The 13754-nt window shown below is 36.2% G+C and overlaps 1 protein-coding gene across 5 annotated transcripts; it reads right to left on the minus strand.

Moving 5' to 3' along the window:
- Positions 1-90: 90 nt before the first annotated feature.
- On the minus strand, positions 91-9733 carry LOC117417106 (uncharacterized protein CLBA1-like). Of its 5 annotated transcripts, none has more exons than XM_034028925.3 (6): positions 9632-9733; positions 6203-6902; positions 5285-5439; positions 4852-4981; positions 3024-3125; positions 91-2669 (listed from the first exon to the last, which is right to left on the minus strand). In XM_034028925.3, the coding sequence occupies exons 2-6, from the start codon at positions 6476-6478 to the stop codon at positions 2550-2552; spliced, it is 783 nt and encodes a 260-aa protein (XP_033884816.2). In that variant the 5' UTR covers positions 6479-6902; positions 9632-9733; the 3' UTR covers positions 91-2549. The 5 variants fall into 5 exon arrangements, with proteins under 5 accessions (XP_033884816.2, XP_033884836.2, XP_033884806.2 ...); XM_034028945.3 differs by lacking the exon at positions 9632-9733 and adding an exon at positions 8939-9111 and having other exon boundaries at positions 6233-6902; XM_034028915.3 differs by lacking the exon at positions 9632-9733 and adding an exon at positions 8944-9109.
- Between the last annotated feature and the right edge of the window lie 4021 nt (positions 9734-13754).

Here is a 13754-nt window from a genome sequence, read left to right on the forward strand (position 1 = left end):
TGGACTAACTAATCCACCTCATATTTCTTGCTACATAGGGCAGCTGTTCCTCATAATGATTCAAGTTTAAATAAAGTGACCAAGATTGCATTATTTTAATACATAATTTATTAAAATTCCATAAAAGGAATACAATGTACATTAATCATTATTTCACCTTCATTTCACAGAAGTAGTACTACTGTTCAAACTGACACCTTAACAATGTACTTTCTTTTCAATAAAATACACACAATTTTACCACTAAACACCTTCAGTTCTAAAGGTGTCTTATCTGAGCTACATAACCAGTGTGTGAGGTGATCTGCATTTAACTCTTTGGACCATTTGTTAAGAGGGTTGACCTGAAGCAGGAACAGCAGGTTCAAATAGTGAAAATAAACACTCAAATAGAAAGTGCAGTGTCTGTGAACTGATTAAAACAGAAGCATATACCATCTATAAATCCACTTGTATCACAAGAACAGCCTATGCACAATTATGCCAAGCATTATGCTTGTCACAGTATATTTAAACTGCTCTACTTGCAATATAACCACAGCTGTGCTTCAATCAGCTATGTAACCCTAATTAGGAAGTTGAAAATTGCACTGGACCAGCTATGATTCAAAGCCAATTAAAATCCTAGCACCTCAACACCTCGGTAAGCACCTTGTTTGTTACTGGCTGACTCGTTCTTGACATCATCAGTTTTTTTTCCTCTGTGATAGCAGGCACCTCTGTGTTCCATGCCCCCAACCCACTACACTACGCTACACCCACTCACAAATCAGTTCTGAATCATACCTCCGAGGGCACCACAGCGAGAACGGAGAATTAAAACGTGTTGACAGTTCTTTTGGTTACTGCTTCTATTATTCAGTCATTCAGATAATGTAGTAAATGGAGCATATCACAACAAGACAACCTGTAAATAATTAAATGGTGCTGATTATGGAACAGCTATTTGTCCTGGGTGAGCCTTTCGCCATACAAACACAAACATTGTTTAAGCAGAGCAGTTCAAAATGTGCATCGGAAGTAGCCATCTGTCGCCCCCCTCAGGAGAAACGGGGGGGAAAAAATCCAGATCTTTTCAAAAAGTGACTGCATATTACATCACCCGCAGCCTGCTGCAAGAATATTCATGGTCAGCAGTAAAAAAAAAATGGGAGGGTGCTTCTTGGATAATTGAAGAGCTCAGAACAAGAACGGTATGTATTGAACAGCTAAGAAACATCAAGTAATATAAGCCAATTAAAATAGCATTTGATATACATTTAACAAAGCTAAAAGGTCTTACTATTTGTGATAATGTTTTAATTTAACTGCATAAACTATGTTGTTGTACTGCTGTTAAGTTATTTTTGTTTTCACAGATCTTACAACGCAGCAAGACAGAACATTTAGCAATTTGTTACAGGTTTGATGCAGTTTGGCTTCACATCCACGTTAGAAACACCAGCGATCATTTTGTATTCTCTTGGAAGCACTGTTTAATTACGGTCATTAATAGGTAACATGACTGTTGACAGTGTGTAGCCCGTATTCACAAAGACGGTGCTTTTCTTAAGGCTTAACAGTATTTAACAGTAAAAGACAACTTTTCTTTGTTCTGTTCTTTTGCTAACAATTCTACCCTTACAAAAATAACGTACATTTGAAGAGCAGGGATCTGAATTTATGCTCATTAATATTCCAAAAAATCAAGAAAAGATTGGTCAGTCCTGGGTGCCTGGGCCTCCCTCAAGACAAACATTTACAGTGAGATTTCTGTCAGGTTTAGAGGAATGTTAAAAAATGTGCTCAATTTGTGATTAATAAAATATTTGAACATTTAAACACTAAACATTGTTTCCCTACTTGTGCTGGAGGTTTTCTTCAAAAGCTTTTTGTAACAATGCTAAGCCAATTGTTAAGGTGGTTTCAATTTGCATGTTATTAGTTAGGTATGCTGACGCAAATCCTGGGATTCCAAATAAAACACAAACCAGGGTGGAAGCAGCAGTTCTTAGGATCAAAATAATTCTTGCATTTTTGTTGTTGTTGTTTTAAACACCCAGTCATACACATAACATATCTAAAACTAAATAAACTTCTTGGTCTTATAAAAATACGCTTTGACAAAACTGTCTCGGTGGACGAAAAAAAGCAAAGAAGTTAAACATGGTGTTTGCTGGGCATGGAATGAATAATCATTGTCCCTGTAGAAAGCCTGAGTTTTTTCTATACATCTTCAACATCTTCAACATCAACAGGTCTTCATAAAAAAAAGTCAAATATTCCTCATCTTTTCCCATGTGCAGCTGTAAGATGGTGCCTGATTATTTTCTTTCTTTATCTGATAAAAGAGTATAAAAGGTGCCACCTTACATATACAGGTTTAAACCTCTGGGCATCTCACTAAAATGTACTGACATTGAGACATTCTGTAAAGAATAATTACAGTGAGGTTTACAGTCAGTTGCAACACAAACAAACACATTAAATTAAAACAAGACTCTTTGTTCCGCAATTATTCATTACCTCTCGTAGTTCTATAATAGTGCAAATGAAAATAGCAATACGAGTTAAAACAAAAAGCCTTTCTTCTTGCTTTGAATGCAAAGTTGACTGTTTATCTGTAACCATTGATGAGATATGTGGTAGATAAAACTTCGGGCATTTCGTGAACACAGAGGCACAAACAGCTGTGAAAAAACAGAATAAATAAAAACGTTGGTATTGTATCAGCACGGCCTGGCTACAGCCTACAACATATATAGTTATGCTGTTTGAAATTGATCATAAATCACATTCACTTCTCTGCACTTGTCTGAGTATCTCCAATCAGATTCAACAGGGCTTTAAACATGACACTCAAGAATTTCTGTGATAAAATTGTAAGAACCAAGGCAAGCAGTCTCCATTACTATACTGACTTACTGCAATATGGCCGAGTTCAGTTTTACATTTATATATAATGGCATGTACTGTTTATATTTCTATAAGGTGCTGCAATATGCATGCAGCTCCACTGTGATGGTTCATTGTTATAATTTCACCTTGGTTTGAATCAGGTCCTTAGTGCCAGGGCTTGGTAAGGTAGCAGTGTCAGACATTTCCTCATCGTTTTCCCAAAAGTCCTCCTTTACAGTTTCTAGAGTCTACAATGTAAATGAAAGGACATACAGGGGTTAGCTTCTCAAAGCTATTTATTCAAAAATCGGCATAACACCATTTCTTTTTTTCAGAAAGAAAAAAAAAAACAACATGTCCAATAAAATTACCAAAATAGCAATAAACAACTCGGACATTTGGTTTAGAGGCTTGTAAGCAGTTGTTGTTTCTTTTTCATTTTAAAATTGCAATTGACAATTAAAAACAACAAAAAAGAAAAGAATTGTGCTGATGACGATTTTGAATAAATAGCTTTCAGTACCTATGCCCTGTATGAAAGTAACAGCATGGCTGTAAATGCATAATTAGAGCTGCAGGTATCACTGTTCCATCTTCTACACACTGGTAAAGCTCAGAGATCTGTATCCGTATCTGCTATAACTGCTTTCAAGACAGCAAAACACTTAAAATGCACACATAAAGCTTGACTGTCGTTTCTGTTTAAATATTTTATCAACTCTTTGCTCTGAAAGCTGCAACTGGGAGGCTAAAACTACAAGAGCACACGAACAATAAGGGGTTCAAACCAGCAGTTCTTACATTGGCGAACACAAATACACAGTGTAAATGGAAACCATTCCACTGAGACTGTGTGTTCTCTTTGAACAATGACCTGCCTGTGACAGCAATCCCAATTGTCAAGAGCAAACAATCAGATATTTTTAATTGGTTATTAATAGTCGGATAATAACAGTGTAATAGCTTAGATGCAGTGAGTGAAGAGAACAGCGAGACACAAGTTGTCCCTCCAGGACACGCTTGAGGCTCACAGTCAGCGCTGGTGTGGATCCCTGGTGTGTGGAAATATAGGAAGGACTTTTCAAGAGCACCTCATTTCAATACAAGTAACAAAAAGACGTTTCTATATATTATTATGATATATTTAGGTTATATGTGGTGTTTGTTGCTCTACTGGGTTTACAGATTTATTTAATCTTTTTCTTTTATCCAGTAAATCTAACAGAACGGGACCTCATTGAATGGTCCCTACTAAAGCTATTTCCTACTCCCATCAACTCTAACATCTAACCTAGGCTCTTAGAGGTGCACTCATTGCTACTATAATACTGTATCATTTTCTGTACTATTGTGATTGCACGTTAATAAATTGGATGACTTGCTGGAAGGGTTCCCTAGCCATTGTCGATTTTCTCATGCCTGTGCTATGGCACCACCTGCTGGTCATAATCTGTCCTAACCACAAACTACTGTCAGCAATAAAATGCCTTCTTCGCTGTGGAGTTTTCATACAGTGGGAAAACCCCATTATTTTTCCAATGTGACATTTCCTTATTATATCTGGGGTTTTATCTCTGTGATCCCGCCCAATTCCATGCTCTTTTCTTTATTTTTATGCATATAATTAATGGATTAATGATGGCAAATTTGATAGTGGGTGCAGAACACCATTCTTTACATACGCCCATTATGGAGGTTTTGCACCCGCAAATCACTTTGCACGTATCCTTTCATGTACCCCAAGATGTCTTGCAATACCTAGTCCAGTTTCATCAATTTGGGACGGGTCAATGGCTTCTTAATGATTACAGGGGCTTTGAGACATATGTAAAGTTCTATAGAAATGTAAAATCCTGTCAATTCCTTCAGGCCACTAGAGGGCCATAAAATAAAACCCTATAGATTTGCCGGGTTTTGTATCTGTTTCCTGTAGTGTTGAAACTGTCGGCTTCATTTTAAAGTTTGATACTGTACCTGTAGGGTCGTGTCGATCCCGATTGTAGTGAACAGTCTCTTCTGGCTGTGAGACTCTTTCCACTGTTGTTCTAAACCCACAGCATCGTTTTCATCCTGCAGACTTCCCCATAATGACACAGGGCTACTACTGCAAGGGAAATACAGCATGTAACTATATGCAGTCTGAAGAACAGAGATTTGAATGCATTCCTATCTTAATCCGTGTTATGGTAATTGAACAAAATTCATTATGAAGGTAGAACAAGTGTTCTCATCATAAGCTCTTGTTTTCCCTAACTAGCTTTGAATGTTTTGGGGCCTAGTAAGCAGTTAATGAGATTTCCCTTGCTCTCTCGGATTAGCACTTTAAGAACCCACAAACATGTGTTTCTGAGACACTTGGCACTGTTTATGGCTCACTAATAATGAATATTTAAAAGATTACAAGTACCATTGACTGGGGAGGTGTTGGTCAAAAGAAGCCTCTTCCTGCGGAGAGTCTTCAAGTAGCTCCCGTAGTGATCTTACATCCTCACTTGTTTCTTCAACTTCAACTAAAGGGAAACTGTTCTTAAAAACCATCTCGAAATCTGTCACGTCCTGCACCTAAACAACGAGAAACGCAATGCCAACCACTTCTATTAGCTGTATAAATGTATTACAGTTTCAGAATTAATCTATTGTCATCTTTAACAGTACCTATTACCTAGCTTCAATGGTGTAATACAGCATCGGCAAGATAACAAACAGTGCTGCACAAACCGATTATTCGGAATTAAGCTCTCCACGGACGAGGTTCATTGGTGTTGATTGGGCTAATTTAGCGTTTCGAGTGAAACACCTGAAGAAACAGCTGTTTGGCTTCATGTGGATTGCTGTGTTCTTCACAGAGTGGAAGAAAAGCGGCAATCATCACAAATCCAAGCAGCTGTTTCTTCACTTATTTCACTCTGAATGGTAAATTAGCCCAATCAGCACTAATGACCCTCACCTGATTGTCAGCACCTGATTTCTGTGGAGGGCTCACACTGAATAATCAGTTTGTGCAACATTAATAATAATACACATACTAAACATGACCCAAATGATATTTAAATTTGCATATGCAACTGATTTGAATCAATGCAAATTCATACAAGAAAGCTTGTGTACTGATGGTACTACTATACATCAGTAAATTATACAGTAAAACGCAAACAAATTTACAGGGAGAAAGTTCTTTCTCAAAACTACAACTGTTACTGAAGAAGACTGACAGCAAAACTATCTGATTGCATTGTGCTTTAAAATGGAACAAGATCCTTCATTTTGTAACGGGCATCTATGTATGTATGCAAGTTTCAATATATTCACAAATGTAATATATAACCGTGTCTAGAGAACTTGAATCCATATTGACCGGTGATGTTTTCCATTTCAACTGTTCTCCAGTAAAAGGTGGGAAAGCACTATTGTTCAGCTGGTCACTTTCCCCAAAAGTACTCCACTCCCCAAAGGGGTTATTCAAACAGTCAGGCTCATGGAAATTATCTGCAGAGTTGGATGTAGGAAAAGAGCATCCAGGGGGCCCTTCAAAATCACCCCAGGATTGAGAGTTCCTAGAGTCCAAGTTTCCATTGCAATCCACAGTTTCCAATTCATCCATGTCTTTCAGATCCACCTCCCAGGCCCTGTTACTCCATTTCCAATCTGCTGCTTTTTTTTATATATGTTTCAATATGTTAACAACGCCCATAAAAATGTGTAAAAATTGGGCATAAAGCCAGATACCCATCTTCCACCGATTAACTCTCTTCACAAATGAGCTGTATGTTCACAGCTCTGTGTGTCCAGCGTTGACTTAGCCTGCTTCCTTGCTTACCAGAACCCTAGGCTGTGTGTTTCAACTGTAGCTGGTTTCTTTTCACACACTGCATTGCAGAATGAATCACGCTTTATTTGCCAGATTTGCTGTTTTCGTGCAGAAAGAAGCACCAGAACACTGTTCTCCATATCAGTTTCCAGATTTAGGTTTTAGTTTCTTTTTTATTGAAGTTTGACCTTTCTTCCTCATAAACGTGTTCTTCAACCTATGAAACAGAGACAGGCACTTTAAAAGTTTCTCTCAAACCACATTCTTGAAAAGAAATTAATACAATTAGATGTAGCATAGCTGGGGGCCAAATACATGTCAATTTCAATACTGCACAAGCTTATTTTCAGCAATAGGCAGAACAGGTTTTGCACAATTTCCTTCCCCTTTTAAGCTGCAGTCTTAGAATACCTGGGGAGTGGAAAATGCCTCATTCTTTTAAATGAGGTAGAACATTTCATCTCTTTGACAGGAGAGTCTGAAATAGATATTAGTTTTTGAACAGCTCCTACATACATTTATTTTATTTAATTTAAAAACACTGGGGGCTAATTAATTGGTCTAATAATGAATTTAAAATAATTAATAATGCATACAAGGTCATGAAAATCAAACTTCCAACAGTGCATGTTTGTTTTTTAGTTTATTTCTATAAATCCCCATATCTTAATGATTTAAATTATGTATTTTGAACTACCGTAGACAAATAATAGACCCCATTTATCTCTGAATTATCAACAAATATCCAACATAACCACAGGTTATAAACAACCTATCCCAGCTCAGTTATAGTTAAACGGAGCAAAACAACAAGTCTGTTAAAACCTTTTTTAAAACTACATAGGACACACCTCCTTTTGTTATTGAAATGAATACAGATAACAAGGGTTCAATTGGACCTCAGCTAAACTGAGCTGTTGTTGGCTGTACCCTGTGTAACCTCTGTCTGATAAGATACCTAGACAAGCAGGACCATTACGCTGACAAGAGTCTGGGAATCTGGGGGAGTGGTACGATGGTGAAATTTGTGAAAGCATTCCAAGGTGGAGTTTAAGCATTTTGTTTCTGTAAAAAAAAACATTTGGTGTATTCCTCAAATGCAAATTATAGTCACTGATACATTGTTTCACAGAAACCTGCTATTTAACTCTGTGATGAATTTAAAAACAAGTCTGGTGACATTCCAGTGTCCAGGATGTACTTGTGTATAACGGGAATATATTTTGGTCACTACAAATGCTAATAGCACCTCCAGGTAACAAGTGGTTCCCATGACAGTAAATTAAGATAACTACCTGCTACACTGATTGACTAAGAAAGTGGAATAGCCCACCACTGCATCATCTTCTCAGGGTGACAAAACCACTGGAGATATATATAAAATGGTCCTTCTGGAGAAAATGCAACTTCAAAAGAAGTAACAGAAAACTGTGTAAATAACCTTTTTAGCACCAGCCTCAGGGAAATACTACAACTAGACAAGCCATTCCAGTTAAGGTTTACTTCCATATTATGAATAAAAACATCAGTCAGTCATATACATTCATTGTATTCGAAATTGGTTAACAATCCCCGAGTTTCTCTGCTTCAGTTCAGAATGTTAAAGCAATACCTTGCCTTAAACATACGTACGCTGGGTGCTGCTCTCTTGTTGCTAAGTGTTGCTTCCTTATCTGGTTGTAACAAACCTGTATCTACACTGGGGAAGCATCACACAGTATATGATCCGATGTTTATATGTTTCCGTATCACTGAGATCATTCCCTTAAAATAATGAGCTGGCACAAAATACATATTCTAGGATTTTACTAGGTTTTACCTAGCAGCACGCTCACTTGCATTTAGCTTAACACGTGTTTATTTTTTGGTTTTTTTTTTACAGTAAGCTACAAATGTTAGATTTTATTTAGGTTTTGAAAAGGCTGAGGTGTGCTGTCTGTGAAACAAATGATTCCGCTGACACTATTCATCACCTCCCGTAGTACAAACTGCTGTACGTACAAGCAAACATGCAGAAATCTACAGAACGGTGTACAACTACTTATTGTTTCCCAAATTATAGTTTACCATTTTATTTAGTACAAATTCACATTCTCTCTCGTCAATAACGACGACAGAAGCAAAATGTTCACATACAATCTCGCTACGGTAATTAGCATGTTTGGTATAACAGGCTTCAATACCTGCATACAAATGTTTATCGTTTTTGTTTTCTTCAATAAATGATCACCGTAAGAACACATATACAAATACCTTACATAGGAGGTCAGCTTCCAATCCAAGAGTTGAGTCACATTTAAAGGTCATTGATGACCGTAAAAGTTCCAAAGACTGGCAGCTTCCTCTTTCTGTTTGGACACACCCTAATGATTTAACACCTGAGGTCACGAGCAGGTGGAGCTTGAGGCTTCGCTACCTGATACAGGTACGCAGGAGAATTGCAGGTTCTGTATACTGCGCTCTAATGTATTTGTAGATACACTCCTCTTTTTATATGATGAAAAACTGTATCCCACTGCTTTGTTTTTTAATGAGTTGTAAAATTGATTACCCAAACTACAATCAAATAGTAGCATATATATATATATATATATATATATATATATATATATATATATATATATATATATATATATATATATATAGTATTATAACAAGTCCCCCTCTTTTTTTGTCAAAACATAAAGAAGTATTAACAAGTGTCAAAACATAAACGAGTATATTGAACCTAGAACCCTTGGAGAGGTCATTTGATTAAATCAACAGAACATATACTATACATAGAAATTAGATTTCTAAATCTCTAGATTTTAAAATCTAGAATAGAAAACGAAGAAAAGAAATGAATGCATTGTAAATGACACGGTTGTTACGACATACAGCAAGTATAGTTCGCAGTGATTCACAATGCTTGCCTACTTTTATTTTGTATTTATCCATACGTACCTTTCCTGAAGTTGTCTTGGAGTTTTCTATGTAGGCCTACTTACTATTCCACTGCATCGTTCCATTAATGCTTCCTCGATGATATGTGTAAGAATGCCTTACTCTATCATGACAAAATGTTTTACTGACCCACTTTTGGAGGCGTGGTACTGTTTCACATGACGTGAAAGGGATATTTGACGCTATTATTAACTGTCAGTTTATTGTGCAAGGCCTTTAAAAGAGTATGTGCTCTATTCAGCTTTAACGGCTCCACCCTTTACAAAAGAAGTGCATTATTAGCCATCCTTTAACATGGTTCATAGTGATTAAGGAGGTACTTTATAATTCCTAACATCATATTATTTTTTCCTTCAAGGAGATGGGATTTTTTTTTATTTAAAAGCACATATAAAAACAAGTCAAATTAAGTGTATACTCCTCAAATGATCAAGAGCTAACAAAACCAAACTAACTAAAATCTGTGAAAATGTTTGAGAACAGTGGAGAAAACTGTAATGCTTGTGTTTTTTTTTTACTTTAACTGACCCCCCCCCCCCCCCCCCCCCCAAATTAAAGGAAACACAGTGCTTCCAGAATAGTTACAAAATCTATATGACGACTGTACAACTTATTTGACAAAAATACATTTTATAATAACTGTCTGTCTCCGGATTTTTGACAACAAATTTTTGTGAAAATATAAAATTTGAAAAATGTCTTCCCAACGTTGTTTCTTAAATATATGCTTAAATACATTTCTGCCTGCATTAACAGGCGCATGTAATGAATCAGAAAAAAAAGGAAAACACGTACCTTAGTATCTTCTTTCACCAGCAGAGGTCTCCACACACGCCTTCTGTGAACTAGCCTATACATGTTCACACTCTAGTGTGGTCTAAGAAGTCCCTAATTGCTAAATTACTCAAGGTCTCTCAAAATCCCTTGAAAAAGCACTGTCTCTCTCTTACACAGTTGTGTATATTAACACTCCCACCATGGCCCAAAAATATACAACACAGAGAATGCATTCTACAAACCCACTGTATACCTACACAATATATATATATATATATATATATATATATATATATATATATATATATATATATATATATATATATATATATATATATATATTATATATAATATTCTCTAAAGTGAGTATATATAAATATCACATTTCAATTATTTCCTCCCAGCAGAAACCCCTCTTTCGCTAATCTCATACTGCCCTTGCTATAATACACTGGTATTAGCCAAGCATGTAAAAGACATTTGACACACAAGCAGGAAATGACTCCTTAAAGAAATACTGTATCACATCTGCTGCTAATGGTGACTTCATACTTTTAGTGTATATTAGTGAAACAGACTTTGAACAAAGCAGAAGTGTGCAATAGTCCTTAGAATGATTGGTTTGATCTGTTTAACCTTCCCACCCCCAAAGGGCATGCTAGAACACATTTAAATTATGTAATTTAAATTAAGGTGGGTCATTCAATACATATCACCAAATCATTATTTGGTAGAAATGACCAAAATCAGATCACTATTAAAATGAGTCCAATCAAAAAAAGGTGGATCCATGGTTAGTCCTAACAAAAGAAAGTTATGTGACACAATACAGAACAGAGCTGCACTGCCCTCTAGTGTTTAAATATTACTGCTGCATAAAGTAATTTATGTGAATTAAAAATAGCTCTATGCCTGTGGGAGATTAAAACTAGACTTTCAGCAAGATCTGCCTTCTTATGAAATAATACTAGCCAGACCTAATAGATTGTATTTATTTATTTTAAATGCATATCATGCACCATCATTTAATATATAAAAAGGTTGGACGCACATTTGAACTATGTAAGCATGTAGCAAACAGACTCCAAGGTATTTCTCTGTACAACTGAACATCATTGTGTGACACTACAGCTTCAAGTTTAAATTCAGTATTTCGTTCCTTGGGTTTTGTATTAAACATATGCACTTGCAATTTTACATACTGAACAGCAGGGGTCACCATCTGTTCATTATTACCTCAGGCCCATGTGACTGCAGGGATGGAAGTTACACTTGAATTACATGTCTTGAAGCTTGGAAGTAGTGCAAAATTGGCAAATTGTGTCTAGTGTCTTGTGGGTTGTCCAAATGGACACCCTGTCCAGTCAGGGTCACAGGATTTAAATTCTTCTTGTGGTGTTAGTATTCTTTTACAAGGTTTCTAAATCTTGTGGCATTACTGGGGTTTTTGATGAGGTGGTTCTATGTTGCCAGTCAAGGGAAAATCTGCAAATATTAAGAATGACTAGCAGAAGGGGTTCAGGAAAAGGAATCATTTCCAGTATAGTAAGTGTGACATTAACGACAATCGAGAATGCTAGAAAACACCCATAATATGATATTAATCATGGAAGAAATGTCATATTAGGAAAATGTAGATGGTATAAACTAGCCATTTCATCTTCAATTGACTAAAAACCTGAATCAGAATAATGCTACCGTAAGTAGTCCCAACATAGTTATCTTTCTAAATGACGACAATGCAGCTAAACTATCCTTATTTCATGATGTTCAGGTTTGAGCCCAAGAGCCTTGGATTTAGAGCATAAATAAAGAAGCTTTATCCCCACTTAAATCAGATTAGCATCAGAAAGGTCACATTTTTTATGGCAGGTCAAGAAGAAATAACGCCAAGAAAATGAAGCTCATTCAATTGGAACTGAATACAGCTGGAAGAGAAAACATTGAATTGCTGACTACTACTTTCTGACACGCCCTGAGAAGTTTACAAAAGCAGCAACTGTAACAGTAGAAATGCCTGACAACAAAAGATGTAGAGCCTGCTATTGAGCACAGGGCAGAGCTGTTTTACCGACGCGGGATTGATGAAACATCATGCAAACAGATGCAAAACATTCATTCTAATGTCATGTTGTGTACGCTGGTAATACCGGTTCATGCCATTTTCTTTTTGATTATGTTTTCAACCTTTTAATAAAGACTTAATGCAAAACGTAATGCATGATTGCATCTCTGTTTACGCTGCAATGCTTCATTAAGAGACTGCTTGGATTTCTTTATTAGTCCTGATCTGCAAAAGAATGTCAATATTTGGAACAACGGGCTTCTTAGTTCCTTGAGATGTTTTTCAAGACCTGTGCAAAAAAAAAAAAAAAAAAAAGATGGCCTTTAGATATATTTTGTGATACAGTAAAGAAATCTTTATGGTCCTCTGGAGGAAGATGTCACACCTGCTCATCCACCTATAACCGCACAGTTTTTGTTTTTTGTTCAATACAAATAAATGACGAAGGCGCCCAGAAAAAAACACCTATCTGCTCAAAGCACCATACAGTCTCAAATGATCTGTTCATTTTAGTTCAATTATAGTTTCAGTGTACTATATATATATAGTTTAAAATGAGAGGTGAATTTAGGTGGAATGGTGTAAAGGGGACTCTTGTTCACAGTTTTTTTTTAGGACTCACTGGTGCAAGAACATACAGTACATGTACAAATTAAAATATTATGGGACTAAAATTACGGCTTTAATTTAAACATTTTTTAAAAATAAATAAATCTCTTGATTATATTAACAACTTTCATAGAAGCCCCTTGTAAAATTCAGTGCTTAATCCTAACAATTCCAAAGATTGCACAATCTATAGTAATTAAACATGTCTTTTCATGATTGAGTCATATTGTCTAGCGATGAGATTTATGCAGGGAGGGGAAGTTTATCTCAGTCTATATTTTGAATAAACAAAATAAAATAGTTACCATCATGTGATCATGTGATGGAAGAGATTTGGGGATTATATAACAGGTAGTGAAAACAATGCTGATTTGAGATATAACAGTTACACACCTGTATATACAGTACAGAAGCGATACTGTATGCTATACTGTGCAAGCTTACTACCTCTAAGTAATGTTTCCATCTGCACCATGAAACTGGTTTGTATTTAATCTCATCTCCATCTCGATCCAATATCAAGCAGAATTCTGAATAAATATGTCTACCTCCAGTTTTCCTTCTGCCTAAGTGATGGCAAAGTAATATCCTATGCTGGTACTTTTAAGTCTGTTTGTGTACCAATTACAAAACTCAAAGTCCCAGTGGTTTGAATCCAGCAAACGCTAATAT

The sequence above is a fragment of the Acipenser ruthenus genome, chromosome 18 (genome assembly GCF_902713425.1).
Source record: "Acipenser ruthenus chromosome 18, fAciRut3.2 maternal haplotype, whole genome shotgun sequence".
NCBI classification, from domain to species: Eukaryota; Metazoa; Chordata; class Actinopteri; order Acipenseriformes; family Acipenseridae; genus Acipenser; species Acipenser ruthenus.